At 58.7% G+C, this 26088-nt stretch overlaps 2 protein-coding genes across 15 annotated transcripts in view; one reads left to right on the top strand and one right to left on the bottom strand.

Moving 5' to 3' along the window:
- The window catches only part of DLG3 (discs large MAGUK scaffold protein 3), a 79377-nt gene extending 58558 nt beyond the window's left edge, over positions 1 to 20819 (top strand). For 5 of the 14 annotated variants that reach the window (XM_063345867.1, XM_063345864.1, XM_063345870.1 and 2 more), the window contains 12 exons: positions 371 to 473; positions 5976 to 6090; positions 9670 to 9846; positions 10525 to 10600; positions 11201 to 11300; positions 14171 to 14212; positions 14888 to 14938; positions 15852 to 15953; positions 16112 to 16284; positions 16858 to 16967; positions 17986 to 18077; positions 19820 to 20819. In XM_063345867.1, coding sequence (XP_063201937.1) covers positions 371 to 473; positions 5976 to 6090; positions 9670 to 9846; positions 10525 to 10600; positions 11201 to 11300; positions 14171 to 14212; positions 14888 to 14938; positions 15852 to 15953; positions 16112 to 16284; positions 16858 to 16967; positions 17986 to 18077; positions 19820 to 19926 — 1248 coding nt within the window. In that variant the 3' untranslated portion in view covers positions 19927 to 20819. Of the gene's footprint in view, positions 1 to 370; positions 474 to 652; positions 756 to 5344; positions 5589 to 5975; positions 6091 to 9669; positions 9847 to 10524; positions 10601 to 11200; positions 11301 to 13024; positions 13071 to 14170; positions 14213 to 14887; positions 14939 to 15851; positions 15954 to 16111; positions 16285 to 16857; positions 16968 to 17985; positions 18078 to 19819 lie in introns of those variants that run through there. The other 9 variants (XM_063345869.1, XM_063345873.1, XM_063345874.1 and 6 more) reach the window with 6 other exon arrangements.
- A 62-nt stretch (positions 20820 to 20881) lies between these two features.
- Positions 20882 to 26088, bottom strand: part of TEX11 (testis expressed 11) — a 43287-nt gene continuing 38080 nt past the window's right edge. Inside the window, exon 28 of the mRNA XM_063345880.1 lies at positions 20882 to 23703. The gene's annotated coding sequence lies outside the window, so the exon portion shown is untranslated. The remainder of the gene's footprint in view (positions 23704 to 26088) is intronic.

Raw genomic sequence — 26088 nt, 5'->3', positions numbered from 1 at the left:
GAGGGCTGCCTCCGGGCACGCTGCGGCGGGATCCGGCTGCGACCCCAGTGTGGACGTGGTCCCTGGGTGCGCAGGATCGGAGCAGCCTCTCGGGATCTGTCCCGCGGTGCAGGGAGGGCTGGCCGGATCCCCATCCCCGGTACAGCGCCAGTGCCCGGGCCGGCGGGGGGCGGGTACCGGGGATGCTGGTACTAGAGCTGCCGGTACCGAGGTGGTACCGGGAGCACAGGGCATGGGTGACGAGCCACTGAGCGTGTGGGTACCGCGGTACCGGGGCGGGGGCAGCAGTGCCGACGGCCGGGACGCAGGGCAGGCCCGTGGGTGCGAGCCGCGGTCTGTCCGGTCCAGCAGAGCCGCTCTCTCCCGGCAGGTGAACGGCGTGAACCTCCGCAACGCCACCCACGAGCAGGCGGCGGCGGCGCTGAAGCGGGCGGGGCAGACGGTGACCATCATCGCGCAGTACCGGCCCGAAGGTACCGGCGCCGGCAGCCGGGAACGCGCGCGGGGGGCGGGGCGGGGGCGGGGCGCCGCGTGCAGAGGAGGGGGGGCGGGGCGCCGCCTGGCGCGCGGGCGGGGCGGGGCGGCCGGCGAGGCGCCGATTGGCGGGGGGCGGGGAGCGGAGGGGGAGGCGCGGGCTCCCATTGGCCGGCGCGGCGGGAGGGGGCGGGGCGGCCGCGTCCCGCCGGCGGTGCCTGCGCGGCTTTGTGTGCGGGCCGGGGCCGCTGCCGGGGCCCGCCGCCCCCTCCGGCCTGCAGGTGAGCGGGGCTCCGCCGGGCCCCCGGGGGACCTCGCTGGGCGGGGGGTCGTCTGCGGTGGCGGGAGGGGAGGAGAGGTGGGTCTGTTCGCCGGAGGGCGTCAGCGCGAGGCCCCGCTCCGCGGGGGTCTCAGCTCCGCCGGGTCCCGCGGGCCGTGCTGGGGGCTCCGTCGAGGCTCACGGGTGCGGCGGCCGCCCCTCGTCGTGGGGAACTCCCTTCCCCACCTCGTCCTGGGGGGCTCCCTTCCCCCCCACCCCCAGCGCGGTGGGCTCCCGGCACTGCTCTGTGGCCACCGGGCCGGCGGGACTGGAACCGGGGCCTCGGTGCTGGGTGGGTGCTCGTCCCCGACTCTGAGCGTCCCGCCTGCCGCGCTACCCCGACCGTCGCCTCTCGTTAGCGCCGGCCTTAGTTCCCTCGGCAAAGGTGCCGGGAGCCGGTGGTCCCGCCTCGGGGGTGGGCCCTGCGTGGGCCAGCCGGTGGCTGGCGGCAGCGGGAAGGGGCCTGGCAGCTCCCTGCCGAGACCTTCGCCGGGCTGGCAGGGCGAGCAGCGGGGAGGGCATCCCACCGGCGGGCGAGGGGCCGGGAGCTGCTGCTGTGCCGTGTCACGAGCGGCACCGTGCCGGGATGTGGCAGCTCATGTCCCCCGAGGGAGGTGACTGTCCTGGGCCCCACTGGTTTTCTGCCACAGCAGCTCTGGTCCTCTCCACCGATGCCAGCGTGCTGCCCCTCGCCTGCCCCTTGCCTTGTGCCACCTCCGTGGCATCACCAGGCAGTGCCCTGCAGGTCCCTGTCCCCGCTGTTCCTCCTCCGTCCCATGGCAGAAGCCAGCGGAGCCGTTAGTGCTGCTCAGGGGTGTGCTGTGGGTTTGTTTGTTTTGGCTTTTTTTTTTTTTCTTTCTGTCTTTCTTTCCAGGAAGCACTTAATGTTCTTGTATTTCTGGCTCCCTTTGCCACTTGAGATTTGGCAAAGACGCCAACCCAGAGTGGTTCCTAAATGTCAAACAGGACAAAATGTTTTGAAACCCCATTAGACCGAGGCTGAAATGTCAGTGCTTTGTAGCCGGTGGCTTTCCGGGTCTGTGATGGCTCCCGGCACGTGCGGGCAGCGGCACCCAGCACAGGGGCTGCAGCCACCCTGGGAGGTAGCGTGGCTGCTGTGAAACACGGACTGGTGTATCTCGGGGGTTGACCTCAGTGCTCTGGAGGCTTGAAGGCCTGGGAGCCAAGGAGAAAGGTCTCCCCGGCATGAACCCCACGTGTGGGTGAGGCTGGGTCCCCTCGAGGGGAAGTGCGTGCATCGTGGCTGTGGAAAAAGTGGGAGAGCTGGATTGTAGGATGCCCAAAGGAGGAGATGCTGGTGGAAAGGGGCTTTGAGAAGCTCTACCCCACTAGCAGAGGCAGAGGATGGGACCTCTCTGTTGTACATGAGTGTGGGCAGGGTTTTACCATGATTTTACCGTGGATGCCTGCGTGCACTGCATCTGACCTCTCAGGTGCTCTGAGGGAGCAGAGAGGCTGCTTGCGCGGGTCTTGGGGAGCGAGGTGCCCTCCCTCTGGGGTCCTGCCAGGCACTAAGAGTGGAAAGGAGCAAAGACAAAAACCAGGGAAGGATAGAAAGAGGAGCAACCATGCTGCCACTGCGCCTCTGACCACTGCTGCGTGCAGTGGAGGAGGAGGAGGAGGAGGCTGCTCCCTGTGATGGTGCCTCCGAGCTGTTTGTGAGGCCCCTTCCCTTTGAGCACTTTTCCCCCTGACCTTTGCCGGCTGCTATCACCAGTGCTTGGGTTTGGCAATTCCCCCTCCTCACGCCCCATGGAACAAAGCCTTAGTATTCCTCACCTGAAAATACAAAAACTTGCATGACAGCATTTCTCTGAGCTGGCTGCTCCAAGGGAAGTGCCAGGGCTGCTTTTAAAAGCCTCCAAGCTTTCCCCATGGCTGTCCTCCCCTCCGTCCTCCCCTCCGCTCACGTGTGCCGGGTACAAGGAGGTGTCTGTACTTTAACCCCGGGGCTGGAAGGTGTGCGGGCTCAGAGCTGGGGGGAGTTTCTGCAGGTGCCTGGGCTGGAGCCTGTGGATGAGTATCCCTGGGCTCTGCTGGTGGCCCAGCAGAGCCGGCCTGGCCCTGTGCAGGCAGGTTTGTGTGCCAGACAGAGCAGGGCATGTGCAGGAGGCTCTATGCGTGCTTGGGGGCTGCTTTCCGATGCAGCTCCCCTCTCTGCCAGCGCTTTCTCCCCTTGCACTGTCTCCTGGTGCCCAGAAATTGACTGCAGACCCGCCATCCCCTTGGCTCCGCTGGGTACATTTGCACCTGCACCATGTGAGCGTGTGCCGGCGCCGAGGATCCTCGGCGCAGGCAGGATCCCTGCCTGATCTTAACAGGCTGTGACTGGGGCGTGCAGGGCCGCATCCTGCTGCTGGCGCCGCGCTTGTCCCGTGGCACGGGATCAGGCAGTTGGAGGTTGGAGCGGTGTGTTTGTCAAGTCAGTGAGTGGGAATAGCAAACGTCCTGCACCTCCTGCACACTCATGGCAAGAGGCCCCGGGTCACCTGTTGCATATTTTTCAGTCTTGATAAGTGTGTCCTGAATGCGTCCGGCACCTGGGTCCCATGGGAATGCCAGCGAGGTGAGGATCAGCTGTGGCTCACCTCCCCACCACGGGCAAGCTTCCTGGGCAAGTTTCGCCAGGATGGGAAGGCAAGGCAGCCGTGAGCTGGGGAGCAAAGGCAGGAGCGTTGCTTGCTGGGGATTATCTGTCAGTAATTGTCTCAGAGGCTGCTCCAGCACCCAAAGAAAGGGGGGCTGGTGGCAGCTGGGAGCATCCTGTGCTCTGTCCCGGGGTAACCTTACCTCCTCGCTGGGAGGGAGGTGTCGGGTTTGCTTTTGGGGCCGTCCACTCCTCCGCCCTGTGCCCTCCCACAGGCAGAGTGAGCACGGGTTGGTTGCTCCTTGGGAGACCATTCCTAGGACAGGATTTGGCTTACTCTCCAGGGGATGTAGCCAGAGCAGCCTCTGTGTCCTTCAGTTTGCTGCATCCAGCCTGGCTCGTGCTTCTTGTCATGCCAGCAGGCCTTTCCCAGCCCTCCAAGCATCACAGATGCTCCAGCAAAATTTGGAAAGTTCCTTTCCATGGAGTGCCCTGGCTGAGGCGGGGGCGTTCAAGAGCTCTGCCCTTGGGTTGCACGCAGGGGACGCGATTGCTGGCAGGGTGGTGGCACCCAAAGGTTGCCCTCCCAACATCCCCGCCCTGATGCCAGTGGCAGCTAAACCTGCTTTTGCCCTTTGTTGCCCGCCCAATCCTGGTCTCCACGCTGGCCTTCCTGGGGAGAAGGCTGTCACGGGAGGGATGCGAGCCCACGTGGCAGGGAGCAGTGGTCCTCTCGGTGCGGGGTGGGCAGAGAGTCTGTGCCCCCGGTGGGGCTTGGGGTGACTCAACTGGGGACCGGGGCTGTAGCACCCAGCTCAGCAGCTTTCCGGGTGAAATAGCCCTTCCGTACCAAAGAGGGTTTACGGAGCAGCTGTACCCACTCCTGAGAGATGCCTCTCTAGGATATAAGAGCTCATGGGCATCTTGAGGCAGAATAAGCTGCACGCAGATGCTGTGGTGTTCGCCCCCCTTGCCGTGTGGGGTGAGAGGCGCGGAGCAGGATGAAGCTCACCTCCCTCTGCCGGGAGCTCCTCAAAACCCCGGTGCAGGTCAGGGAGCGCAAAAGCGCTGCTTTGGTGTCAGAATTCAGTTTTCTTGTACAATAAGCCTTACCCATGCCTCACTTGCTTCTGCGTTTCCCTCCGCTAGCAGGAAGGCAGGCGGGGGCAGTGGGGGCACCTCGGTGCAGAGCAGCTGGAGTTGGCGGGGGGCTGGTGACCTCCACATTGAGCAGCTGACACTGCCCGGCGTGTGGCACCCTGTCATGTCCTGTGGCAGGGGAAGGAGCTTCACATGGAGTTTCTGTGTGCCACTTGGCGGTTTTTGCATAGATCACCTTTTTTTCTGTCTTTAAGTATAAATGGTGTCATCTGTGGCGGCTGGGCGCAGGAGGGGGATGCCCAGGTGGGCCCAGCTGTGGAGTGAGGGGCTGGAGAGCTAGGAAATGCCGAGCTGCAGAACCCCGCAACCTCTGCGCCGAGCATCGCCTCTCCCTGTGCACAGTGAGGGGCTGGCTGGCAAACCCAGCCCGTTTCCTCGCAGCGCGTTGCTCCCGCTGCCCCGGCACGGCACAGCTCCGCGGGCTGGGCACAGCCTGCGCAGACCCCGCGCTGCCGGGGGGCTCTGCTCCGCAACGAGCGCTGGCCTCCACTGCCGAACTCCGGTTCACACAAAAAACCCCCCCACCCAAACCACATCTAAACTGCTGGGTTGTGGAGAAGGCTTTCTAGCCAAGTCTTAGAGCAGAGATGAGACCGGTCCCCTGTTGCTGGGGCACGGGGTTCTAACTGCAGGGTGTGCCCAGGGGACAAAATCAAGGGTTCCTGGTGGGCTGTGGTGGTGCCAGCACCTTCCCGGTGCCACGGTGCTGCGCTTGCTCGTCAACCAGCAAACCTTCCCCGGTGCCTCCACCCTCTGCTTGCCAGCCCGACCTTTACACCCAGCTGAAGGTCGGGCCGGCGCAGCGGCAGGCGCCGGTGTGGTGGCTGCTCCTGTCCCACCACCTGGAAGGGAGGTGGCAGTGGCTTCTGGAGGGTCCCCTGGCTCCTCCTGCGGGTCTCTGCTGCTGGGATGTAGGAGCGAAAGGTGAATTCCTCCTCCCTGCTCCCCTTCCATGGGTGGGGGCCGTGCTTTGCCTCCCCTTTTCCAGTGCCTGCAGGGGAGAGGGGCTCCGCTGCTGGGAGAGTGGTAGGTTGGGGACCCCCTGATGGCTCCGGCGGGTGGGTGCCAGTCTCCTGGAGGGGCTCTTTTTCTCTGCATATTTTCAACTGCTCTGTAGGTTATCGGCTTGCTGAGCCCTGCCCAGCTGTTCCCTCCCTGGGCTGCAGCTGGGTCGTGGAGGTCTCAGCAGCCCTTTCCCGAGCTGCCTGCGCGGGGCTTTGGGGTGGGTTTGGGGGCAGACGGTGCTCTGCCTACTCCGGGTGCTCTGCCTGGAGTCCCGCAGGCTGCTGCAGCCTCTTCGGCTTTGTCCTCCCTCCCTCGTGTGCGGGGATGAGCGGGCTGGCTCATGGGCGAGACGCCCCACGGACAGGCTGCCGTGTCCTCTCTCAGCGCTGACCCCCTCTCTCCCCGCAGAGTACAGCCGCTTCGAGTCCAAGATCCATGACCTGAGAGAGCAGATGATGAACAGCAGCATGAGCTCCGGTTCCGGCTCGCTCCGGACAAGCGAGAAAAGATCTCTCTATGTCCGGTAAGGCTCAGCCCCCATGTCCCAGGCGGGTGGGATGGCTGCGGGTGGGATGGGTATATCCCCGCAGGCTGGGACGGTGCCGCCTGGGCCATGCAGCACCCCAGCAGATGGGTGTTATGGAGGCCAGGGGAGTGTGATTGATTCAATGCATCCTGAAGCCCGGGGGGTGCAGCAGGGAGAGCGGTGCTTTTGCGCTGGTTTACCAGGGCTGGGTGCTTTGCACTCAAGTGCCTCTTCCAAGGCCTGCTCTGCCTTGGAAAGCGCTGGTGTCTGTGTGGAGCCTGGGCGGCTGCTGGCCAGGCCGACCCACTGGGAAACTGGGAAATGTCAGGCATCCAGCACCGCTTCCGCTCGGGGCAGCGTTCAGGGCGCTCTCCTCGAACCATTCCCTGCTAACAGGCTCTCCCCGTCTCCTCCTGCCATTCCTGCGGCAGGATCTGCCTGGAGGGGAGATGAGCTCTTAGGAGGATTATTGCTCTGAGCCCTTGGTGCGCTTTCGGTCCAGGGACAGGCAGGGGTTAAGCAGCCATGCAGCCCTGCTGGGGCAGCCCCTGCTTGCTGCCTGCCTCCTGCCACCTCCTGCCCACCACGGCATGAGTAGGGTGACAGCTAATGAGTAATTTTAACTTGGCAATTAAAATAATCCTGTAAATCCTTGCCCTGCACAGCCTGTTGCGGGTAGGGGCTGGCAGGAGCAGGGGGTGCTTCTCCTTCCCCGTGTGAAGGATGACAAGGGCTTGAGGCTGCATCAGCCTCAGCCTGCCTCTCCTCCCACGTGGCTGCTCCGTGCAGAGGGGCTTCAGGCTGTTGCCGGTCCTGGTGCAAGCCCGGCCTGGCAGGAGGGGAGAGCTGCAGCTCTGCGTTCCTGCAATTCACCCCTTCCCATGACATTCTGCCAGCATCTTGCTTGATTTAGCATCTCAGGGCTCCATGATGGGGTCTGCAGTGAGCTGGAGGCCCTGTTGAATAAACATCATCTTGCTAGTCCTGTCCTCGCTCCCCTGCTGTCCTATGGATGCCCTCGTGAGTGGTGCAGGGTTTAGGCTGGGTCCAGCTTGAGTTGAGCCTGTGAGTCTCCTGTTCCCTGCCTCGATAGGTGTTGCAGATATCGGGCATGACTGCGAGTCAGAGAGCTCTAGGCTGCTTGTAGCATCTCACATCTCTTGATGCATCCCTCCACGTGGCTTTGGTGGCCTCCGCAGTGCTGTGTCCCCCCTCATATGCCCAGGTGGCTCCAGGCAGGAGCTGAGAGGGTGATCCCAGGACAGAGCTTTCCCCCAGCATGGCCCTTCCCGACGCTCCCCGGCTCTGGCAGCTGTGCACCCCGCAAACGTGCTGGCGAGAGCCGCCCGGGCTGCCCCAGCCCTGCTGGGCGGGGTAGTTTCGAGCACAGTTTACCCGAAACCAGCTGAGCTGCTGTGCTACGGACAGGACATCAATTACAGGACTTACTACCCAACTGCTTGAGTCAGCCCCGTGAGGCTGCGTTGCAGCCCGTGTGCTGTCCACGGGGCCAGAGCCGGGCACCCGAGTGCCTGCCGGAGCCCGTTTGGGGGTGCTGGTGCTTGCCATGTGTTTTGGAGCCGCAGCTGTGTGGCATGGGCAGGGGCGAGGCAGGTTCCTGCGGTGCCGCAGGGCAAAGTCCTCCGGGGCCGTGCCGGGTGGTGATGGGGCACAGGCAGGCGTTGTGCCTGGGCACTGGGAGGATGCCGTGCTGCGTCCCTGGCACCGCTCCCCTGCCCTCCAGCCAAACCATCTGCTCTCTTGGCTGTGTGTGCGGGGGGCAGAGCGGAGTGACCGTGCTGCTGCCTGTCCCCTGCACCCCAGGGGGCAGCCAGCCATGGTGGGGCCTGGGTGCCGACACGGCCAGGGGTTGGCCTCCAGCAGCATCATGCCTTGGGGAAGCAAATGCCTCATGCCTCTGCTTTGCAAGAGTCCGGCCTTCGCACAGATCCTGCTGTGGGACGGAGGAGGCAGAAGCCAACGTGGGGCCGGTGCTGCTCTGCAGGGCAGGGTGCAGGTGTGGGCAGGGCACCCGCACCTGCCTGGGCTCGGGAACCGGCCTGACCAGTTCCCTGGGGCCTTGGCTCCGGCTCTGCTCCCGACCAGGTCCCTGCCGGCCGCGCACAGCCTTATCTTTTGGCCGGGAGCTGCCTGCGAGGGTTGCTTGCCTCTGGCCAAAGTGCCCTGTGGTGCTTTGCTGCCGGCTCCAGCGTGCTGGAGGCCACGCTTGGGTGCAGAGCGACCCAGCACAGGAGCTGCCCCAGCCCCCAGCAAGCTGGGAACGGGGCAGCGACCTGGTGGCTGGGGGTACCTGGACACGTAGGGCTGTGCTGGGTCTCGTCCCAAAGAGTCCTCCTTGAGCCCATTTGAGATCAGCTGCCTGAACCCATTCCCACGTGACTCCAAAGGTTTCATCGCCTGGCGCTCCCCAGGCAGCGCCGAAGCAGGGATGTGGCTGAAGAAGTGCCTTCCCAGCTCTGCTGCCCCACAGGGACCTGCCGCACGGTCCTCTTTGCACCGTGTGCTATCAGACCCCCTTTGGAGCTGAGTGCCAGGGGTTAATGAGCAGGGCAGATGGTGTCTCCTGTTTGAGGAAGGCTCCTTAGTGCCAGGATTAAATCAGTGTTTGTGGTGCCTGGGCTTCTGTCGGGCCATGGGGCGAGCAGGGCCAATGTCCCAGAAGCAAACGCGGGGCTTCTGCTGCCAGCAGTGGGGCTTTTAGTCACTGTCCTCTTGGCTTGGCTTGTTGCAAAGTAGATGTATCGGAGCAGGCACGGTTTGAGATATGACATTAGTAGAACGAGTTGCACGTGAAGCCGCTGAGAGCAGCTTGTGGCTACAGGCTGCGGCGGCTGCCTGCAATAAAGTGTGTGCAGGAAGGGTGCTAGTGCTGCTCTAGTTTAAAAAAAAAAAAAAAAAATCTTTTCTGTAGATGGTTAGTTTAATATCGAAGATAATTTTTAACTCAATAAACTGTTCTCAGGGGAAGTATTTAGGCGTCTGAAAAGGATCAGTTGCAGAAACAGATATATATGCTCAGAGGTGTTCCTTATTCACGGACTCTGGAGTAAATTACGCCTGTAGGTAAATACAGTGTGTGCTCAAAGCACCCCGCGGTCCCTGCCGTGCGGCTGCCCACCAGTGGGGTCTGATGTTCCCAGTCCCGCTCCCAGACCCTGCAGCCGCCGGGGAGGGGTGGTGGGGAGCAGCCCCGGGGCCTCCTGCGCTGCCGCGTTCTTGGGGCCGCCTGAGCTTCGCCTGCTCGCTAACCACAGCCGCCTTCGCTGCGCCTGTGGTAGGTGTGCGTCTCGCAGCTAAGGTCAAGAGCGAGTTGTTTTGGCCCAGCGCTCATTCCTGCGTTGCATGCTTTGGGGCTTGCGCTGAGCCCACTGGTGGCGGGGGCGTTGCTGGTGGCTGCGTGGTGCTGCTCGCCTCGGCAGGAGGCGTCCCCAAAGTTTGGGTTTAAATCTGTTAAGGTATGAAGGTGGCAGTGCCCTGGGAGGTCGGCAGCGCTGCTGCCCTCGCTGCCTGGCCGTGCATGGGGAAGGCATCGCTCCTCTCTCTGCTTCTCCGCAGAGCCCTCTTTGACTACGACCGGACCCGGGACAGTTGCTTGCCCAGCCAGGGGCTCAGTTTCTCCTATGGGGACATCCTGCATGTCATCAATGCCTCCGATGATGAGTGGTGGCAAGCCAGGCTTGTCACGCCCCATGGCGAGAGCGAGCAGATCGGGGTCATCCCCAGCAAGAAAAGGTGAGTGTGTGTCAGCGGGAGCTGTCACGCGTGGTGCCTCCTGGAGCTTCCTAGCCCCCACGAGCCCTGCAGCCCGTGGGGGTCTGCTCAGGGTAGGATCTCCTTGTGGTCCCAGCCCACCTGCCCCTCCGTGGCTGTGCAGCATGAAGGGCGCTCCGGTCGCAAGCTGGAGCTGTGTGCGGGTCTGCCTGGAGAGATGTTCCCCAAAGCTGGGTGATACTCCAGTTGAGGAGGGGAGCACTCAGCCCCCTCTGTGGTCCCCCATCGGTGGTGTCCCCGTGGCTCCAAGTGAGAGCAGAGTCGCAGCACTGTCCTTGTGTCCTCTGACAGCCTGCCCAGCTCTGCAAGCCAGGTCCCATAAGATGGGAAGTGGCAGGGAGCAGAGGAGCTGGCTGCCAACTGCCTTCAGGTCTGCAGCGCCAGCCCCATCCATCTCTGCCCTCCATCCCTCCTTTCCCAGGAAGGCTGGCTTGTCCCCTCTCCTGCTCCTGCAGATGCTGGCCTTGGCCCGACCCTGGGCAGGCAGCTCCACCTCCATCCCTCTCTGAGAAGGAGCTGCCCTTTGCCAATGGGGCCAACACCTGAGGGTGCACGGAGCCACCTGGGGAGGCAAGCGGGTAGCACGGAGGGAACAGGTAGGGGACTAGCAGCTCTTTCTCCCATTTAACTTCCAATCAGGGTGGAAAAGAAGGAGAGAGCACGGTTGAAAACAGTGAAGTTCCACGCCAGGACTGGCATGATTGAGTCCAACAGGGTAAGTGCCGAGGCGGGGCTCACTGGGGTGCCTGGAGCCGGTAGCTAGCAGGGGGCAGGATGAGCCCGGCAGCCAGAGCTCCCGGTGGGGCGGCTGGAGCAATCCCAAAGCAAAGAACAGCACGACTGGACCTCCCCAGGCCCGCGTCTGCTCGGCACGAATCCTCCATGGCTGTGCTGAGGGTGAGCAGAGGAGCCTGGGATGGTGCGACAGCGCTGGGGAAGGACCCCTGGTTGGAACGGTGGGGGAGCAGAGCCTGTCCCACTGCAGCCCGTGGTTGGGCACTGCTGCAGGCAGCTCATGCAGGTGAAGGTAGCTGCCCTCAGCCGGAGCGCTTAGTGCGCGGACAAGGAAGGGAGAACAGCCTGGCTACCCCTGCAGAGCTGCCGATTGCCCCGTCTGCTTCCCAGCATCCCTACCACATGTTTTTCTCCATGCTTAATTTTTTTCCTGCATTACAGTGTTCATGTAATCTCCATGATTTCATTTGAGGGTAACTGCCCTGACACAGCTCCTCATTGTCTCTTCATTTTAATTTTTCCCACATGCGTTAAACACCATTGTTTTTTCTGTCCTCCCTTCCATCTCCATGTTCTTCAGTCGATCAAAACGAAACGTAAAAAGAGTTTCCGCCTCTCTCGAAAGTTTCCATTTTACAAGAGCAAAGAGAACCTGGCCCAGGAGAGCAGCGGACAGGAACGTAAGTAGCAGCTGGCCAGAGAGGGCAAGCGTGCGATCCTCAGGTCCCCTGCCTCTGGGGGAGAGATTCGGCATGTTTCCGTGGCCAGGGGTCCTGGCGTCTGCCCGTGTTTGGGTCTGCTCCAGTCGTGCCAGCAGTTAGGGAGAAAACGGAGCTTGAAACGAAAGCAGCGGCTGCAGGCTGGTGCTCTTTTTCTCTTTCTCTCATTTTCAATGTCTTCATCCTTTCATCCAGCTTCACACCTGCCTGACCCTCTGCTCTGCTTCCTCCTCCTCTCCCCGCTCTGCTTCGGGCTCTGCTCCCTCCCTCCGCTGCCACGGGCTGTTCCCCTCCAGGCGAGGGGCTGGCCACCTCCTGCAGAGCTTCTCCTGTCCCCATCAGGGCTGAGGGGCTGGGATGGTCCCAGCTGCGCTCCCCATCTCCCTTAGACACAGCTCTGTATTCCCATCTGAGAGCCCTTCCCGTGGGATAAACCCTGTGGGCAACAGGGGAGCCGTGTCCTCGCTAGTGGAGGGGCTGCCCAGCTGAGTGCACGTCTTTGGTAGCTGACTGCACCAGCCGGCTTGCGGGGGCTCCCCAGCTTTCACCTGGCAGCCCCCACAGGGCTCCCAGCAAAGGCAGGGGGGCATTCAGCTTGCTGCCCCGTATCCTGACGTGGCCAGCACTAAAGCTGCTCGCCAAACCCAGCCGCTCCTCCTTCCAGATGCTAAACTGCAGCCACTGGATGGGAAGCATCCAGGCAGAGCACCGTGGTCCTCACACCTTGGGGAAAGGAAGGGGGCAAGGCAGAGCTCTGTCTCTGCCCGGTGCCAGCGCAGCGAGCGTGTCCCCTCCCCTGCGGTGGCTCTCCTGGGGCTGATGCGGAGGCAGGGGATCGATGCTGGGCTGCTCGGGGGGCTGCCCGCGTCCCTCCACTGCCTCTGCCAGGTTGGCGTTGGCTCCCAGTGAGCTCAGCAGCCAGCGCAAGCCGCTGGCCTGCAGTGGCAGTGAAGTCTGTGTGTCTGGGTGTCTCTCATGGTGCCTGGACGTGGCTGGGCTCCGGTCAGCCCCGTGCGGGAGCTGAGGGCTCTCTGGGGCGCTGCTCCGGGCCAGCCCTGCAGTGCAGTGACCTACGGCACGGGGATGGGGCAGGCAATGCCTTTTGCCAGCGTGTGTCGGGGACCCGCAGCTAGCTCCCTCCCCTGCTCTGCCACCGTCACCCCAGCTTGCAGCGGGGGCGGTCCTTCCCCCACGTTTCCACAGCCCATGCAAACACTAGGCTGTGGGCAGCTGAAACATGCAGGTGGGGGAAGATGTGCCCGGCTGGCTGTGCCGCGTCTGGCCCCAGAGCGGCCAGGCTGTGGCAGGGCTGCACCCTGGCAGCGCACCCCGCCAGGCACCGCGGGGAAACACCTCGGCCCCACTTGCCAGCAGCTCGCGGCTGCCATCACTCAGTGCCAGCAGATGCAGCCGTGGCCACCTTCCCCAGACGCGGGGTGGCCCTCGGGGGCTCTTTGGCAGAGAGGAGTGGGGGGTGGGGTCTGGCCGCATAAGGCAAGGCGTTGGCAATGGGCTGATGGCGTCAGCTCTGAAAACATTTAACCTCACTTGCAGTTGCAGCTCTGGGCCATTCTGCACTCCTGTCACTAATGCTGGTCTGGCTCTGTCTCCCCCATCCCTCTGACTGCCCTCTCCCGCGCTCTCTTCTCTCCCCCTCTCCCCCTTCTTGCTGTCTGTGAAATCAGGACTTCCCTGGGTTAAGTGACGATTATTATGGAGCAAAGAACCTGAGTAAGTTGAATTTTGATGCGCATCGTTCACTTTCCGTCGCTGGCATGCCTGGTTGGTGCCTGGGGAACGGCCGGAGCCCGGCCGGAGCAGCTGCGCTTTTTTGGGTGTGGGGGAGGAGGAGCCCCCTGGGCGCTGCCCCTCTGCCGGGGAGCCAACGCCGCGGCTGCCAGCGGAGGCTGCTGGGCTCGAGGTGCTGCTGCTGCTGCACGCGGGGCGGACGGGGGAGTTTGCTTGGGGATGCTGGCTGTGCCCAAAGTGCGCCCAGATGAGGGCTGCATGCTGTACCTGGGGCGAGCTGTGCCTCCTCATTCTCCTCTTCCTCCTGCTCCCAGCTGGGCTGGCCACTGGTTTAGTGCTGGGAGACTCAGAGCAGCTGCCAGTGCGGGTGGGAGGTGGCTGTGACCGTGACGGGTCCCCTCTGAGTGGGGCGGTGGCAGTGTTTTGAAGCATTGCCACCTTCCTCTGGGGCACCACGTACCCAGAGCTGCAAAACATCACTGGCGGGAGCCCCTCGGCCCTCCCAGCTGGGTGCGAGTCCCCCACTGAGCCCTGCACCCCCCCTGAGCGGGGCAGGCTGGGGCAGGCAGCGGCCAGCAAGCCTCTGTGGGGCAGTCGCAGCACTGGGATCAGCCTGAGCACGCAAAGCCCCGAACTCTGTCCCATCCTGTCACTGTCTTGTCTCTGTGAGTCCCAGTCCCCTCCCCAGAGGTAGGCTCCTCTGTCCCCATGCCGGTGTGGAGCAGTGCCCTCCCTTGCCCCCCGTGTGCATGCTGCACCCCCTCCCTCGGCACTCCACCTTCCCTCCCTCGGCCTGGGAAGCCCATCGCCTGCCCATGCCTGCCAGGCAGCCCCCTCCTGGCATCCCTGCCTTCTCCCGGAGGAGCCGAGCATCCCCCTGCACGTCCCCAGTCTCCCAGCAAAGGGCGAGAGCTGCCGCCCTGCCTGTGCGGCGCAGGCTCGTCCCAGCAGGTGCTGGGGCACGGGTTTTTCGGGAGGCCGGTGTTGCCCTGCCCTGGGTCAGTAGCGCTTGGTGACAGCCGGGGTGTCCCTGTGCCCTCTGCCCACGCTCCTTCTGAAGGGTCTCTCTGGTTGTTTTGCAGAGGGCGTGACATCAAACACCAGTGACAGCGAGAGCAGTTCCAGTAAGTGCCTCTCGCCTGCTCTCCCACCCCTGTGCACGTCTGTGTGTGTGTATGTGTGCACGCATTTTGGCACCTCCATCTTGTCTTGTCCCGGTGGTGGGTCTGTTCGGAGGCTGGTCCTTCCTGCTGGTGACACCGAGATGCTGCGGCCGGCTCCCTCCTCGGGGCTGGGGGCAGGAGCGAACCTGCCTGCTCCCCTGCCCTCTCCTGGCTGCAGGGCTCCGCTCCGGGGCTGGGTGGTGGTTCCCATGGTGGTTCCCCATCCTTGGTGCCTGCTGCAGCCAGCAATGGCCAGAGGCTGGGTCTGTAGCATAGGTAGCTCCTGGAGCCTAATCCTGTACAAGAGCATGGGGGTCCGGCTGCAGCCCATGCTCCCGTTATCCCCGGCAGGTTTCTAAGTATCTGCAGCACATCCACCGTCCACCCCGCGGGGAGGACAATGGGCACTGAGCCGGGGACGGAGGGAGAAGGCTTGACCTAGAGCTAGGATGTGAATAATTAACATGGATCAAGGGCTGGTAACTGCATGCCCGTCACGCTCCATGTCAACTGGAGCCTGGAGGTGTCCCCAGGGCTGCGGGAGGCTGGCAGGCACAGGAGCCAGCTCCTCCCGGGCGCGGAGGGGCTGGGAAGCTGCTGCGAGCGCTCACCTGCCTTTCCCTGGCTCTCTTGCAGAAGGACAAGAGGACACCATCCTGTCGTATGAGCCAGTGACGCGGCAAGAAAGTAAGTCCTGGTGCTGAGCCCGCTCCTGTGCAGGCACCTGTGTGCCTGTCACAGCCAGGGCCACCGGTGCCACCTCCTCCCCTCCTCTGCCATGTCCGCTCCGTGCCGGGCCAGCACGAGTGGAGTTTCTTGCCTGCTGCATGCAGCAGGGAGCCAGGCATGCATGGTGGCCCGCGGGGCTTTCCCTGCCCTCCGTCGCCCCTGTTTAATCAACAGAAAGGACTCGTGACCTGGTCTGCAAGATGAAGGGAGAGATCCAGAGCTAAAACTGAGCTGGGCTGAGGACGGGATTATCCCTCCCTGTCTCGCACCAGGTCCCTGCTGCAGAGCAACCCCCCCTGGCCCTCAGCGCTTAGCCCTGCTCAGAGCTCAGTCATAGATCATGGAACGGTTTGGGTTGGAAGGGACATTAAAGACCATCTCATTCCAGGACCCTGCCCTGGGCAGGGACACCTCCCACCAGACCAGGTTGCTCCAAGCCCCGTCCAGCCTGGCCTTGAACACCCTGCAGACCCTTCACAGGCTGAGCAGTCCCAGCCTTGGAGGTCTCTCCTTGCCAGAAGCTGGATCAGACTCTTAGGCTCCCATCGCTCCTGCGGCTCCGTGGCACCCTTGCCCAGCTGTCCCGGTTCTCTGCCTCCTGCCCCAAGCAAGGGAGCAGCTTTGCTGATCCATGACCCGGGAGACCCGCAGCACCTTCCCCGGGGCTGCACAGATGGCTTGGGTCAGACGGGAAGGAGATGTTGACCATGACCAGGAGGAGAGAAACGCACACGGAGGCAGCACCTTTGGGTGCCTGTGTGAGCAGGAGCACCCACTGCCAGCAGGGAGAGGGCAGGTTGATGCCAAAAGCGCAGTGGGGTCAGCTGCCCGCAGTGTGGACAGGGCCTCAGGTGGTGGCTCTTGTTCACAGTTCACTATGCGAGGCCGGTGATCATCCTGGGGCCGACAAAGGACCGAATTAACGACGATCTCATCTCCGAATTCCCACACAAGTTTGGTTCCTGTGTGCCACGTAAGTCCTGGCTGGCGCTTGGCGCCCTGGCTGTGGGTAGCGGTGGCCCTGCACTCGCAGGTGTGGGGAGGGGGCCGGGAGCACGGGTGGGTTCTCTCCCCCCAGGAGGTGTGGGGTGCATCTGGCTGGGTTTGCTCACGATGCCCACTCTCCTCCAGACACCACCAGACCTCGGCGCGAGAACGAGGTGGACGGACAAGACTACCATTTCGTGGTATCCCGTGAGCAAATGGAGAAGGACATCCAGGACAACAAGTTCATAGAGGCTGGGCAGTTCAATGACAACCTCTACGGGACCAGCATTCAGTCAGTGCGGGCAGTGGCGGAGAGGGTGAGTGTTGGGTGGCGTTCCTGGGACTGGGACGCATCCAGCCTGAGCCCAGACGCGGTCGGCAGTTCCCCTCCTCGCCCCGTTTTGTTAACAAATGGCTGTAACCACATTAAGCAAGCGTGGCTCGAGCCTCTCCTCCCTCCGGAGTCCTGCCAAGCCACGTGGCTGCTTTTCCCAGCTGCGTTACTCCACCTCAGTGTCGCTCCTCTGTCACCCAAACTCCACCCGAGAGCCCGGCGGTGGCGGCACCAGCCTCGTGCTCAGCAGCTCGCAGGGCCAAAGTGCCCGGCTGCCCTTCTCGAGGCAGTGGCGTTCCCTCCAGAGGAGTACTGGGGCGTAGCGAGGGCTTGTAAATTGTTTCACGTGTTCGGAGACAGGTTCAGTCCCTTTGCCCTGCTGCTGTCCTGTCCTAAGCAGGCAGGAACGTAAGGCCACTGGGAGTTGGCTCGTGTCTCAGAGTGGTGTTTCATCTCTGCGGCTCCTCGCCTTTGTCGGCACATCTGTATGAGCAAGCAGTTTTCTGCGTGGAGTAGACTGTGTGGGTAGGTCTGATCCCCATCGTCTCCTTTCCAGGGGAAACACTGCATCCTGGACGTGTCTGGCAATGCTATCAAGAGGTTGCAACAAGCACAACTTTATCCCATTGCCATTTTCATCAAACCAAAATCCATCGAAGCTCTCATGTAAGTGCAAGGCCATGTCCTGTGCCTCTCCAGGGTGAGCAGCTCTGGCATGTCGGGGGGTTGTCTGTCTGTCTGTCTGCTGCCTCTGTTTTTTAGAAAGCAGGGGGGATTGCTGCTGGTGCTGAACTTGTCCCTTGTCAAGAGGAGCTGGGCCCACTGCTGTCCCAGTGGTGTCCTCCACATCTGCTGCCATGGTGCATCCAGGCCCCGTGGATCGCTCTGGCTTGAAGCCCTTAGTTTGCCCCAAAGAGGATTATCCGCGGCAAATCTATAAACGCTCCCCAATGTGCCTGATGTCACTTGCTCACCTGGGCCCCGTGTCCGAACAGGCTCGCTGCCGACTGCTCGCAGCGGTGGATGGCAGCTGGGTGGTGGCTGAGCCAGGCCAGCCCCGGGGAGCAGAGAGAGGGGACGTTTCCCATGTGCCTGAGGGGGACCTTCTGCTTGTCCTGCTGCTCCCGGCCCTGGGCAGTGCGGGATGGAAAGGACGTGAAAGCTGAGCTTGCAACTCCTCCGAGCAGCACAGAATATGGTCTGAGAGGAGATTTGATAGCTAGAGATGGACTTTCAGATCAGAGGAGACTCTGCTGGCACTGAGGGGACTGGGACAAGCCCTTCTCAAGCCAGAAGGGGTGGAATTGCTTCTTTGGGTGTTGTATGAAGATGAGGGAACTTACGCAAGGAGGGTGGTGACAGGCTCTGGAAAAGCAGGGAGACTTCTGCAGCGGTCTTACAAATTCAGAGGATTGTCTGGGTGCGAGTCCCCTGCTGTGCTCTGCAGAAGCGGGGGTGGCGATGGGGAGAACTGTCGGAAGCTGAGATGAAATGCCGAGGCAGCGAAGAGTGAGTGGGGACGGGGCCTGCCTTTGAGAGCTGGGTCCTGGGCAGCTTCCACTCACAGTGTGCAGAGGCTTCCCAGGCACCCCGGCTCCGGGGGATATTTTTCCTTCTGTTCATTGCTTAGAAAAAGAGCTGAGTTTCTGTGGTTTTTTTCTTTTTTTTTTTTTGTACACGGCAGGGAGATGAACCGGAGACAGACGTATGAACAGGCCAACAAGGTCTTTGACAAAGCCATGAAACTTGAGCAAGAGTTTGGAGAGTATTTTACAGGTGAGTGTCCTGAGCAGGCTTGTATCCGATTCCTTTTATTTTGGGGGCTGGCAGCTGTGACCTCTCCCCCAGCACTGTCTTACTGCAGGGTCATGGGAAAATGTCCAGCTTCATCAAAGCGAAAAAGAAAGGGCACTTTGCCAGCAGGGCTCTGCAAAGGGACTGCTCCAAGATCGGGGGATAAGAGTAAACCAGCTCTAGAGAAGGAAACAAGTTGTCAGGCAGGATTTTCTGAGTTTGGGAAAGCTTATCGCCAACTTTAATAATCACAAAATAAGGGGAAAAAAAAAAAAAAGAAGAAAATCCCCAGGCAGGGTAGGCGCAGCATGGGTTCAGAGTGCTACGAGGCTCCAGGAAATAAAACTCCCTTGCACACGGGAAAGGTGAACGTTGTCAAAAAGAGAAGAGAGTCATTTTTAAAGAGGGAAGATTAAAAAATCAGTGACCTAAACGGTGGAGACTGTCCGGAGTTATTACAAAACATCTCCCAAAAAAAGACTGGAAGTTTGGCTGGCTTCCTAAGTAGTCTTTGCTGCCGAGCCAGTCAGGGGCTGCCTGGCACTTTGCTCCTGCGGAGATGAGCTGCTCATGACACAGGCATCCTTGTGCATTAAGGAACTAATGTTTGTAACATGATTAATCCCGGAAAATCACGGGCAGGCGAAGAGGCAGAGAAACTGGTCTTCCATCTTTCTTCCAGTGCAGTAACTGTTTCTTCAAAAGCTGAGGAGCGGTAACCCTGCCAAATCCTGTATTACCACCCAACAGCTACCGGGAAAAATCCCAAACGGAACGTTTTCCACAAACAGATCTCAGCTGAGCAAATGTGCGGGCGCAAACAGGGTAAAAGCTTTCCCCAGAGCTGCTGGCCGCTCTTCCAGGAAGAGCGCAAAGGATGCACACCACGGTTTTGCCAGACCCTCGGCATGCCATGGCGTGCCTGGACAGCCAGTTTGCAGTCGACCTGGGGAAGGAACACTCTTGGCTGAAACCCGTTGTTGAAAGAAATGGGTAATGGGCAAAGAGACGGTCACTGGAGCGAGTTCTGTGCCAGAACTTGTAATGAGGGAAGAGAGGTGCTGGGGGATGGGCCTGGCTGGGCGGCAGGCGCAGGCTGAAATACCAGAGAGCTTTGGTCCTCCGAGTGCATCATCCCCCTCTGATGTAGGACCTTGTGTTGTGTTGTGTCCATACTAAGCAGCGAGACCCTCGCTGGTCTTTGGGCGAGAGCTACTGCTGGCAGCGCTGGCCGTAAGCTGGCCTTTTTGAGGCTGACAGTGCTAGGATTCCCACCCCCCAGCAGAGGAAGCATGAACTCGAGGAGCCCTCTGCAGCCGACCAGAGGGGACGGACGAATCCGGCCCTTTGGGGCAGGCGTTCGACACGCACCGGCTCATCCACCCGCAGCTTCCCGGCGGCAGAGCAGCTGCGGGGCTGGCTGCCCGCGGCCTCGGCGCGACAGGGTTTGCAAAGCTGATTAGCTGTGCAGAACCCGACCAGCACCTCGGGAGGAACTCTGCCAGCTCTCACTAATCCCCTCGGACACACTGGGTTAACCCTCTGTGTCATCGCGCGCCTGCTACAGCTCCTTCGACATGGGTCGTCTCATTCATTAATTTGCCGGCCGTGCCACACCGGCCCCTTCAGTGCAGACTGAAGGCCTTTCCCGTAGCCGGTGGTGGGGAAGGCACCTACCATGCCTGCCTGATGCTTATGGTCTTGCCTGTTCTCTCCTCTTCCAGCCATCGTACAAGGAGACTCTCTTGAAGAGATTTACAGCAAAATCAAACAGATCATTGAGGACCAGTCCGGGCACTACATCTGGGTCCCGTCCCCAGAGAAACTCTGAAGATGTCCTCCACCTGCTACCCTGTGAGCAGAAGATCTCCGAAGTCCCACCCCACCCGAGCCCTCTGCCCCAAGGAGGGGGGATATGAAAACTATTCCTGCCCCCTTTTTTTAGATCGTCGCAAAATTGAGTTTTTCTAGTCCTGTTTCTTTTGTTGGGATGAACTCATTCATCACGTGACTGTTCCCACCGTTCCTGCATGGACCTTCCCACTGCTCCATTAGAGACAGATGAGAATCCGTTCAAGGTCGTTTTTTATTATTATTATTATTATTATTATTATTAACTAAACCAAGAATCAAGATGGGAGGAGGCAGCTAAGGACTAACGTAAGAAACAAGTGAGCCAATGGACTCTGGGCACACGAGCTAGTATCAGAGCTCCAGGGGCATTTTTCCAAGTGTGACTGTCTAGCAGCTCTGAACAGTGCGACAGAAAGGCAGCAGAAAGCTTTTTATTTATCTGTATATGTAATTTATATATAATATAGAGAGAGATATTATATATATATTATATATATATATATGTATGTGGACTAGGAAACCTGAGGGACCTCTCTTAAAAGGTATTGTATTATTGCAAGGATCTTTCAGTTTCTCTGTCCCAACGGCTGGGCGTAGGGAGTCCACTTGGGCATGAAGAGCTCAAAACGGTACCAGGTGCTTGGGAAGCGTCTCCCGTGGGGGCAGCCTCCTGCCCGCCGCCCCGGGTCTGCGAGGCAGAGCAGAGACTGGTATGCTGCCTGCGCAGGAGGGACCAGGGGTCCAGAGTAACACGGCAAGGAGCAGCAGCCGCCACGAGCGCGGCTGGCAGAGACAGAGACTGAGCAGGAGGCTGCAGAGCAAGAGAATGGATGATGCTACATATTAAATTGCACATTGTTTTACACACCACCTTATGTGTTTGCATGAGAGGTTTCCTTTTGGTTCTATTTTTTTAAGCTGATTTTAAACCAAAACCATATTGTGTCACTGTGTTGTTGGTTTTTTTGGTTTTTGTTTGGTTTTTTTTCCCCCCCATTATTCCATTTTTTTCTCTTGTTAATAATGAACTGAATGGGTATAAAATCCATTTTTTTTTTTAACTTATTTTTTAAGCTGGCTTAATTGTAAATAGAATCTAGATCTGCGGTGTTTAGTTAGGAAATACTCTACCGGCCACATGGAACAAATGTACTCGCTGGCCTGTGTTGCTATGGAAAACCTGGGATGCTGGCCTGCCCCTGTACCCGTGGGTGCAGGGGAAATGACCCACTGTGGCTCGCGGCAGCACGCTGGCATTCCCTTCTGCGTGAGCCACGGGCAGGAAAAGCCCCCAGCTGTGCCTTGGATGGACGCTCACACTTTTCCAAATCAGTAACAGAATTGAAAAACTTCCTCCCTCTCTCTCTGCCCTGCTCCACGCCGAACGCGGTGGTGGTGGCAGCCGTCCCAGCACAGCGGGGACCTCGCCTGCCGCTCGGGGCGCTGGGGCTCGGCGTGTCTGTCTTGTGGGTTCAGTCTCTTGACATCTCTGCCTCAATCCTCTTTCTGAAATGGGGCTCCACTCCCTCTCTCAAGGTCACCTTAGAACACCGAACTGGGTGCCCTGTGCTTGCAGGGGCAGGGGATGCGGAGCTGCACCCGCCTGCTGCCCCCGGGGATTTTTCAAGTTGGTGCTGAGACAGTTGGCCCTAAGCTGAGACGTGGTCTGTCTTTAAGGACACTTTGGCTTCTGTGCTTGAATGGGGCTCCTCCATGGGACCAGAGCCTTGCGTGGAGCCTGGGGGAAGCCTTTCAGAAGGAGCTGTGTTGCTGGGTACGCACGGTGCAGGCAGAAGAGCGTTCCCACCTTACAAAGAACTGCCAAATGCTGTTTCTCAGACCCAGTGCCAAGCACCAGCAACAGAGGAGGTCATCACACGAGCACCAGCAGGTAAGTCTTGGCCCGTTCTCCCTCACCCTATTTTATAGAGATAAGTGAAGGCACGGGTGCTGGTCCCCTTTCCCGAATGTCACAGTTGTGTCGGTGCACGGTGCACGCGGGCCACAGTTTTCAGTGTGAACGACAACGGCTGGGAGACTGTACGAGTACCGTCTGCTGAGAAGCTGTCTTCACTCCTCCTGCATCACACGGAGCCCTGCGGGGGCCAAGCCGCCTTCTGGGACAGAGAGCAGTGGGGGACAGTGCCGCAGGAGAGACACGGCCGCAGGGGCGGTGGAGGGCCGGAGGGATCCCGCTGCCAGTGGGAGCGACCCTGAAGGAGCGAACTTTGGGAATGGGTTCCCGTTGGGCAGCCAGCCCCTGCCCTGCTGGTCCTGCTACGGCTGCTAGAAACTGCCCCTGGAGAAGTGGAGTAAGTGAAACAAAAAGTCCTTAAGATACTAGTCACACCGTTCCTGTCTCTTTTTTTCTTCTTCTTTTTTTTTCTTTTTTTTTTTTTTTTTTTTTTGGTAATAGCCTGTCTCCCTCTTATCAAGTCACATGGAGAAAAAGCTGATGTACTCCATGGCATAGCTGACAGTATCGAATCGATCATGACAACACTAGTTGGTTACCAGTGTTTCTTCCAAGGAGACATATATTTTTAATAAACAGAGAGTTGCAAAGAACGCTGTCTTTGAGACCTTCTTGTAGAGTCCTTCATTGTCTGCCAGGTTTTTTGGTGCTGATCTTAGCAACTATTGCTACCGTCTCTCCACAGCAGACTTAAGTGTTGACAGTGGTTTTAAAAAAAAAAAAAATAAAATTGCTTTTTTTAGTAGAAGGTAGTCACTGAGAACTTGCCGAAAAGGAAATTAAAAAAAAAAAAGAGGAAGTGGGCTTATTTACAGCTCTAACAACTGAAAAGCTCTTTTTGTTGGGTGGTTGTAACAGGTTGACACTGGTCTGATGACACCGTAAATGTATTGTGGGTCATGACTTGAATTGTGGGGAGTTTGCTTTACAAATGCAGATCAAATGATAGGGTTCATACGCTGTTACAGAACTGTTCCTGTACTGGATATAAAGACAGCAAAGTAAATATATATTCCAGTTAATATAGAGCATCTCTTTACAGCGTAACGTGCTGTTTAGACAGCAGAGAGAAGAAGAAAGAAGTTGTAAAGAACAACTCGTATCTTTTTCTGGTACCTTTAAGTACAGAGAAGAGGAGCGGTCACTGGAAGACAGACGTGGTTAATGGTGTATCATTACACATTCCTCTCTGAATTTGCTTTGGCATTTAGCTGAGCTAATTGAAAGGTGACAGGGTTTTGTTTTTTCAATCTTCAATGTCTTTTTCCTTTCAAACTGCACGCAAGAGAAGTGAGATTCCAGGGGAACGGGGGTGTTGTAGCGAGCACAGGCCTATAGTTTGCAGACAGGTCACAGTTTCTGAAGCTCATTGGACAAATAAAACAGTTTAGAAACTCCTTGAACTGATCAGATCAACAGTCTTGTGGTGGGTAGTTGTCCATAAAACACTGGAAGATGTGTTGCTAAGCAGATCCGCTGCTAGCATTACCTCTCCTAAAAAATCAAACTGTTTCCTTACGTGGTGCCAAGATGTGGAATGATGAAGTTGTTGATGGAAAGCGCCACAGGAACGTTGTCAGTTGACGGCTGCCGTGGTGGCTGCCAGGCTTCTCTGTCCCCTCCGCGGCATCAGTGCCCCTAAGGCTGAGTGCGGCGCGTGGCTCTGCAGATGCGGCTCCTGGGACAGTCCCTGATGTGTCTTCACCTGCTCTGACAGGGAAACGTGAAGGTTCCAGCAGGGACAGGGACACGGCGTTCTGGTCTCAAATCCTGCCGCTCCTGCGAGGTGGAGACAACCACGGGGAGAGTAACCCACGCGTGCGGGGAGCAGGAAGGGAAAGAAGAACTTGCTCTTTTGAAGCTTTTTAAGGAGCTATTTTTTCTGGCTAAGAACAAATCGCTCTGCCTCCCAGGACCTTAGCAAAGCCCTTCTGGACCATACAATAGCAGAGCGTGGTCCTGGCTCACTGTGAAGGGGAGGGGAGGGGGGGGGTCTTTTCCCTCCCAAGATGTCCTGCTACAGCTGCCTGCAACAGGCATGGAACTAATCTGCCCTAAGACACTTCTGGAAAATTAGACTATAAGCTGCTTGTGCTATAGAGAAACATGTCTGCTTCTGCCTGCAGCTCTGGGTAATTAACTGCCTTGCTCCTTGTTAAGCAGAGGAGCACAGGATCTGTGAGGCTACTGGCAGAGGGGTTTTAAAGGAATTTACTAATAGTTCTCTCAAATTTTCTCCCTGTTGGTGCCTGATTTGCAGGCACCTGGAGACAGCTGTCTTAGATATGGCTTTTTTTGCTAATGATGCCTGGCAGCATGGAGCTGCTTTCCTCAAGCTGTAATCACAGCACTAAATCATCTGCTGTGAAGCAGGTAAAGTTGTCATCATGTTAAAGGTGTCTCTTGCCTTGAAGAATCCTTAGGTTGCCCCCTGACCTTTAGTGTTTATTTACATCCCCTGCCTCCAAAATGAGGGTCATGTTGTTCGACTTCAGGGGTTTTTTTTAACCTGAAGGAAAAACATTAAGTTGTTTGGGTGGGGCACCTGTTAATGGGGCAGACACACGGAGCACTGTGGGACCAGCAGGGCCATGCCGGGCTCACCACAGGGGTAATGGGCATATTTCCTCCCTTAGTTCCAGTGCACCACTTCACTGAATCATCAAATTATGGAATGGTTAGAGTTGGAAGGGACCTTAGAGCCCTGGGCAGGGACACCTCCCACCAGCCCAGGTTGCTCCTAAGCTCCGTCCAGCCTGCTGTTGATGCCCCAGAGCTGGAGGCAGCACTGCAGGGGGGTCTCCACAGAGCAGGACAGAAACCCTCACCCTGACCCTGCCAGCCAGGTCAACTGCTGGCTACTTGACAAAAGCTTCTGCCCAATCCTCTAATGAGCTTCAGCCCTCTTCTAATTTACCTTGATTTCTGATTACCCTGATCACTTCAGTTCCCAGTGCCCATGGTGAGACCAGCCCCTCTTCCTTCCTGCCTCTCCAGAACGCTCAGTGCTGCGACCACACTAACAGCAACGAAGGCCTTCTCAAGCTGTACGGTGGGAGGCAGCCCAAGGCGCACCCCAAGCGCAAAGCTGCCGGAGAGACCGTGCTCCTGCCGCAGGTGCCGCTGGGGGAGAGGTGGCAGAAAGGGCTCAGCAGCTCCGGCTCTATGGCCTCTGCCCAGTCCCGCACCCAGACTCTTCTCAGCAAGGACTTTTTTTCCTGGGCAGGTTCCCTGCAGCCACGTTCCTAGTGGCTCAGTGGCAAAAATACCCTCTCCCTGGACCCGTTCTCCAAGTGCCACTGCAGTTCCCTTGTGCCTCCAGACTGTTGCTGCTTCCCAAACAGTTAGGAAATTCTCAGATTAGGCAAAAAGGGCATAAAATACGGGCTAGGGAAAGGGGGGAAATTTGTAAACTACTGCCGTAGAGGATCCATTTGTGCTCTCAGAAGCAAGGAAGAACTTTGCAGTTACAGAGCAAGTGTCCAGCACACCCTGCAGCTTCCACGATGGTGTAAAACCAGACAGTTCCGCTGCAACGCAACCCTCTGGAGCAACCTGCCAACAGCCCAGGGTGAGCGCCCAGACCCAGCTGAAACCATGCCACAACAAAACAGTGATCAATACAAGCAAAGATGGGGGAGGAATGAGCAGCACTGATATACATATATTTATTCTTTTTCCCCCAGGTCAGCTGTTGCTGGCTTAAAAAGATTTCTATCCCACAGTCATCCTCAGCTGGGCTACTGAACCATAAAGCAACATTTAGGCTAGTAAAATAAACACTGGACCAGCCTGCACCTACACGAGCAAACTCAGTACACTACCAACCTGCAAAGCTGAGTGATCGCACACAAACTACCTCTTGGGAATGGTCACTGGAAAGCCAGCTAATTAAGGTCTGATTCAACTAGGAGAGGAATTCTTGCCCTACTTAAAACCTATGGTCAATACTAAGCCTGGAATAAAAACGTACGATGCAAAAATGTGCAGGGAAGAGGCGAGAAGTACGATCAACAGAGTCTGTAACAGATCTGATCTGGACTCTGTAGCATAAAAGAAATCAAACTGAGCATCTCCAAGGAAAAAAATTCAAACAATTCCATCTGTAGACAAAAATCACCTTTAATGCTTGCTGCCTTCTACGGCGGTATGTAATTACCTGCT

Source organism: Chroicocephalus ridibundus, chromosome 9, assembly GCF_963924245.1.
Source record: "Chroicocephalus ridibundus chromosome 9, bChrRid1.1, whole genome shotgun sequence".
Taxonomy (NCBI): domain Eukaryota; kingdom Metazoa; phylum Chordata; class Aves; order Charadriiformes; family Laridae; genus Chroicocephalus; species Chroicocephalus ridibundus.
The sequence above is the reverse complement of the archived record's forward strand: the minus strand, read 5'-3'. Positions and strand labels throughout refer to the sequence as shown.